The sequence below is a fragment of the Arvicanthis niloticus genome, chromosome 6, assembly GCF_011762505.2.
Source record: "Arvicanthis niloticus isolate mArvNil1 chromosome 6, mArvNil1.pat.X, whole genome shotgun sequence".
NCBI lineage: Eukaryota > Metazoa > Chordata > Mammalia > Rodentia > Muridae > Arvicanthis > Arvicanthis niloticus.
Window position 1 is genome coordinate 74262072 of NC_047663.1, and position 6130 is coordinate 74268201.

The window sequence follows — 6130 nt, forward strand, 5'->3', positions numbered from 1 at the left end:
TGGCCCAAAAAACTCAAAATACTTTACAAAATGCCTGAATAACTTAAGTTCAAATGTCAGTGTCCATATTGTATTCCCACTGTCCATATATAAAAGTTGGATTAGAGCAGTGCTTTCATTTACTGTCTATGACTGCTGTCAAGCCACAGCATACAAGTATGTGAAAAAGAAATTGTAGAGCTCTCAATGTCTATTAGATGGACTTACAGTAAGTTTATCACCAGTGGAGACAGCAAGAAACCAAAAAAGAGGGGAGGGGGCAAAACAAAAAAATCTTTGCCAATTTCTTATCCCATATAGACTCTAGCCCAACCAAACCATAAATGTCAAGTTTCAGTTCTCATGAATCTTAGGAACACTACCTACTAACAAGGGTTTTTAGGTAGAATTACAAGCACCATTTTATGATATGGATGTCTTAACCAACAAACCATGCCTCTCAATATGTTTAAAGAGAAGCCATTCTTCCAGTCTATAAATGTATCTTCTTGAGTCTAGTGTCATGAGGTATTTACAAGGGTGGATTTCAGGATTAGAAAACCGGAGTACCCTTAGTTATGATTTCCAGTACAACAGACTAGAGGACAGAGAATGAAGTTCACTGCTTTGGCTATGAAACTGAACACCTACTTTCTAACCTAATTCTACCACTTATTAGTTGGTTAAGTCAATCTCTCTGAACCTCTACTTCCTCATCTGTAATGACTGAAGATGGGTTGAGTTGTGGATAAATAACTTTGTATGTGATTAGATATACATGTGTTTAAAAAGGATATAAACTGGACAAGGTATTCTGATTAGACTACTTTGGAAGCAAGACTCTTCTGAGGGTGGTATAATGGCTAAGTGACTAGGAAACAATCTTAGCAAACACATACCAGAAAAAAAAGCTATGTTGAGGCTGAAGAAGAGCTAGCTGCTCAATAGAGGTATCTACTTGGGGAAGCCTGTATCCATCTGTGAAGCTAAGTATGTACATTTTTCATAGAATTGGACTATAGCCATGTCATTACCTGACTGGAGGGAAGAAGAGCCCCTAACAAATATTCTAAAGAGAATAAGGAGAAAAGGTGCAATACTGAGTTTGTTAAGACAGTCATCAGGAAAATAAACTTTCTATATTGTTTTGGAATAAGTCTCAACATTTTATAATTTCACATGTACACTTGATGCCCTTTATTAGTCTTGAAGCAAGTAACTTTTTTTTACCAAGAATGACAATTTGTTATTACTTCAAGTTTTTATTCCAACTCCAAAAAATAGGACTATCTCAAACAATAGCAAACATTCAGCTTTTTTTATGGCAATTACTCAAATACACTTGCTGGCCTCTGTTTAATGTTAAATTACCACCTATAGCACTTCAACTGGAAAAAAAGTCTCTTTATATCTTTAGTTACACCTCTTAAGACTGTCTGAGAGAAAATAAACTAATATATGATGCTAGTTACTAAAAGGAAAAAAGAAATACTCTTCATGGCCTTTCATTCATCTCATCAATTAGCACACATAAGGCAGCATCTTTTTCTATAATCTGGTCCCTTCTATGACCTGAACTTTCTCTTTGTTGTTCATTCTGTCCAGTACAATTGCTGTTGTCATCAGTATCCATCGGCTCGGTTTTAACTCTCATCCCTGCTTCTGAATGGGGCAAATCATCAGGCAAAGAAGCCAAGCAATTTTGAATCATTTCAATTACTCGTTCCAGGTGTTTCTGAAACCTCTCAGCTGTTTCAAGGCGCTGGCGTTTCTGGACCTCCATCATGACTCTCAAAGTCTCTCTTGCTTGGTGGGGTCGATATTCGTTTATAAGATGATGCACATGTACAAAAAGCAGCTTAAGATCTTCTAGCTTTTCTTCTCGTTTTATACTCCCAGGACTCCTTATTAAGATGTCTAAAAGGTCTAAGAAATTAATCAGTATAGACATATTGAGTTTTCTCAGTTCTTTCTTATGATCAAATTGCATAGGATGAAGTCGTTCAATGCCCTGACTTTCTAAAGGGCGAATAATAAGATCATCACATTGGAATTGGTTGCCAAACATCATGTAACTGTCTTTAATTGGAGGAGGTGGCTTGGGAGCCAAGCCTTCCTGAATATTTTCATCTGTATATTCCTTGATGTACTGCATTGGAGGCGGTGGAAGTGCGCTCACTTGCTGTGGTTCACCCATTGTAGACAATCAAGAACCTAAAGAAACAGAACACGAGATTCACAACAGAATCAGGAACACCACTTGCCCAATTAGTGACTTCAGAATATGTTCCTTTTTCTGACAGTACAAGTCCAAGGCAAAAGGATCTAAGATTTTAAAATTAGCATTTACTACAGGGAATAGCTATCAACTCTTTTCTAATTAAATATTATGTTAACACCCATATATTTTCCTTTATCTCCTTGGTGCTTTCAACAGCAGTTAATAAAACAAAAGCTACACCTGTTTCATCTAAAAAGAAAATCTGAGGGAACTGGAAGCTGGGGCAGCCCACATCAGCTGCGTATCTACTGGGGCATAAGGAAAATCCTTCAGATGGAGGCCACATTTCAGTGGAAGGCAGGCAGTAACAGTAACAGCAAAAACAAAACAACACAACCCTCCCAGAGCACAGACGACCTATCAATTTTTCAAAAATAGACCTGGGCAAAGTATACTGAGAAAAAAGGCAGGGCAGGGCAGGGCAGGGTGTGTGTGAGGGGGAGGGTCTTGTGACATTTATCACTGTGTCTTGAAACTTCACTGATGAAGAGAAAAAGTACTAACCTAAGACCAGGGCAGCCTGATCAACACAGCTACGATGCTCAGAAGTCCGTTGTAGGTTCAGACCATATTATCCTCAAGCTTCCTGATGGGAAATACAGCTTGAAAATTGAGACTTGTTGGCCAGCCAAGACAACAGGTGTGCTAATTTCACTCCAGAGGGACAGGTGATCCTGGCAAAGGAGGAGGAAACAAAGAGAAAAATAAAGCAAAGCTATGGCTTAATGAAGATCTGATGAAAAAACTTCCTTGTTAGGCTAATGGGATAGAGCAGGGAAGGTCACACCAAAGACTCTGCCTTCCAAAAGGGTCTGCCCTACGCCCACTTTGTGATAGCGCCACAGTCATGATTCCAACGTTCATATAAAGGCAGGGTCTGTAACTGATAGTGGACAATGGCAAGGTCACTTTTACCATAGAATCACCACAAACCTACTTAGTCATTGACTCCCAGGTACTATGTCTTCTTCACAATACCTGCTCTGGTCCTACAGCCTGCTGTGTACTGGCTCTTAACTCTGTTCCCCTAAGACTGCAACAGGCTTTCATGAGATAAGTTTGTTGCTTAACTGAATCAGACTTAAAAATGCTGAATCGCCATGTTCATTGCCATGAAGATAACAGAAGTGAGAGCTATGAAACAATGTCTACTATCTAACTATACACCCAAGACAAGGTATGCAAGCAAACTTTGTCTATGAAGAAAATTCTGAGAACATGAAACAGCATCACTTGGAAATGTTACAATTATTTTTAATCTCTTCAAGTCCTTCTCACCTGTTAAAGAGCACTCTGCCTGCCAGACTTCATGTGATCATGAAGTAAGACGCGTTCTGTTTGTTCAGAAAAGAAGGATGCTAGCATTAAGGACTCACACATTCTAGGTAATCTGACAAATGTAAAGCATACAAAGTGGGGAAAACAAGCAGCAGAGTCCACCACAGGTTTGGCAGGGGACTGTTATTTATTACGGTTATTTTTAAACATTTTTTAAAAACACCTAAACTGCCCTAGGCATGATAGCTCATGCTGTAGTTCTAGTGATTGAGAAGCAGGATAGCTGTGAATTCAAGGCCAGTTTGAACTACATAGTGAGGCTGGGCCAGCCTGTGCTAAAGATCCATCTTTTAAAACAAAGTAAAGATTTTAAATATATGTAAAATTGGGAGCAAGATATCGTAGTGGTCTGCAAGGTATTGGAGGAATGGGGAAGCAGGCATGATTAAAACACACATTTGTGTGTGTGTGTGTGTGTGTGTGTGTGTGTATAAAATTCTCAGAGAACAAAAATATATTCTGAAGACTAAGAAAAAAGGGTCTGTATTTGGGGTGCTTTTATATGGTACATGATAAACTATTTTTTTCATGTCTGACTCCTCTTGGTAGGCATATGTTGGAACCTACTCTGGGAAAGAACATTTATATGCAAATGTCATACGCCTTATTTTTCTTTCCCATAACCAAACTACATACAGTGTCAATCAGTATCAGTCACTTTGCTTTCTACTCTACAGTGGTTTCCAAAACCAAACACTTAAATCTCTCTATACAGTTTGACAAAAGTCACCGTTGTTAAATTTCATACTTACAGTATTTTCCAAGATTTCTGAAGAAAGGCCCATTTTATGAGTATAGTACCGTTTTATTAACACGTTAGCATTTTTACATCTTTTCTACATAAATTTAAAACCTAAATCCCAACATATATGGTGGAAATAACCTCTGCTTTTTCCAGTTTGAGTTTAAGTACACTATACAATGAGAAAGATTCTTGAGTGCTTTTTCACACTGATCTGAGATTCAAGGTAACACCACCGTCTGGCAACAACAGAGGCAAGTAACGTAGGATTCTGTATATTGGGAATACGTTAAATCTGAGGGAAGCCACTTCAAACTCTTCAGACTGTCCAACTGTGTGAGCTAATTCAGGGTGTATATACCTAAAACACGAATGTCTACTTGCAGCCACATCAAGTCAACACTGGGCCTATAAATTTCGTCCCCTGGGGGCTTTTGAAGTAGGAGATCTGCGCTTCCCTTAGCCTCACTCACACTAAACCTGCAGTTTCCGAAAGTTTTCTAATAAATGGCCCGCATCCTCACTCCAATCTTCATAACGGCATGACTAGTTCCAATTTGATTTTTAGGGACAAGAAGTCAATTCTCAACGTGCAGAGTGGGCAAACTGTACAACGGGATTTTGTATTCCGTATTTTAGGCTGTTTCGTTTTGTTTGTGCCAAAGTGCAAACCCCGTAACATAAGCCTGCCACCTTACAAAAACCGCCCATCACCGGTTTAAACTGAACTTTTCAAAGCCGCCGGGAGATCCTAACTGGCTAACACAATTAAACTAACACAATTCAGTTTCTAGCGTGTACTTTTGGGGGGAAAGGGTCGCAAGCTCCGTCACTTGGCTCACTTTGTGCCTGTGACTGAGACCCCTGGGAAAGTCTGGTACAGGATGAATCCGGATCCACCCGGGATTCTCCCTCCCCTCCCCCAGCCCCCGGGCTCCCAGGTGGCTATTATCATTTTACCAATGGCAACAGGGCAAGCTAAGGCCACGACACTTTAAAAGCCCGTGGCGTGGGGACGAGAACTCGGACGTCCCAACCTCCAGTCCGGCTCGTCGTCCGGTCCGCGAGACGCCCAGAGCCAGCGGTACTCGGCGCACCTTGGGCGGCCGCCTGCCTCGGGCCCGGGGGAGGCTCCGCTGCGGGACGAGGGAGGAAGGCGAGCCCCGGCTTCCCAGCCTGTCCCGCGCTGGACCTCGGCGCTCCACGCTGGGAGAGACGCAACCGCAGGGGCGGAGAGACAACTCGGCTGCGGTCGCCAACAGCCGCCGCCCGCTCACCTCAGCTCTTTCTTGCTTTTCCGATAGCGACTTTTCCTTAGCGCAGAGGAAGCACCAGTTCCGGTTGCCTTCTCAGGAAGAAGCCGCTGACGCGGGCTTTTAATTGGCTACCAAGCCTGTCCTATAGCAAGTTCTGCTCCCGCCCTAAAGACATTGCGCATGCGCACTGCCGCATGTCCCGCTCCTCCCGGGGAAAAGCTCTCCTGTCTGGTTTCTTAGTCAAGTCAGGAAAGTGCTTCTTTATACTTTTTGTTAGTAGAAGAAAGCACTCTCTGGTAATTCCATCCCTCGCCACCCCCACTTTTATCTGACACTCTTAAAATTAAATACTTGCCTTTTGTTAAAGTCAGAAAATACAGATAAGCTATATATTTAAAAATTATATCAATGCTAACCTAATCATCAAAAATGTTTTTTAAAAAAACAAGATTGTACTCCATTATATATTCATATATAGAAAGAGATTTGTGAACATGATTAAGAATAACATCTTAAACCTTCATTTTCCACCTT

General features: G+C 41.2%; 1 protein-coding gene across 5 annotated transcripts; it reads right to left on the bottom strand.

Moving 5' to 3' along the window:
• Window positions 1-1144: 1144 nt before the first annotated feature.
• Window positions 1145-5706, bottom strand: Med7 (mediator complex subunit 7). 5 transcript variants are annotated; one of them, XR_013111327.1, is made up of 4 exons: window positions 5438-5661; window positions 3539-3594; window positions 2765-2934; window positions 1145-2193 (listed from the first exon to the last, which is right to left on the bottom strand). XR_013111327.1 is itself a non-coding variant. In XM_076937000.1 (2 exons), the coding sequence occupies exon 2, from the start codon at window positions 2174-2176 to the stop codon at window positions 1475-1477; it is 702 nt and encodes a 233-aa protein (XP_076793115.1). In that variant the 5' UTR covers window positions 2177-2193; window positions 2765-2906; the 3' UTR covers window positions 1222-1474. The 5 variants fall into 5 exon arrangements, 1 of the variants encoding a protein (XP_076793115.1); XR_013111325.1 differs by lacking the exon at window positions 3539-3594 and having other exon boundaries at window positions 5618-5706; XR_013111324.1 differs by lacking the exon at window positions 3539-3594 and having other exon boundaries at window positions 5378-5670.
• Window positions 5707-6130: the final 424 nt, after the last annotated feature.

Excerpts from the sequence above, each read along its gene's own strand:
- Med7 (XM_076937000.1), bottom strand. The coding sequence starts at position 2,176 with ATGGGTGAACCACAGCAAGTGAGCGCACTTCCACCGCCTCCAATGCAG.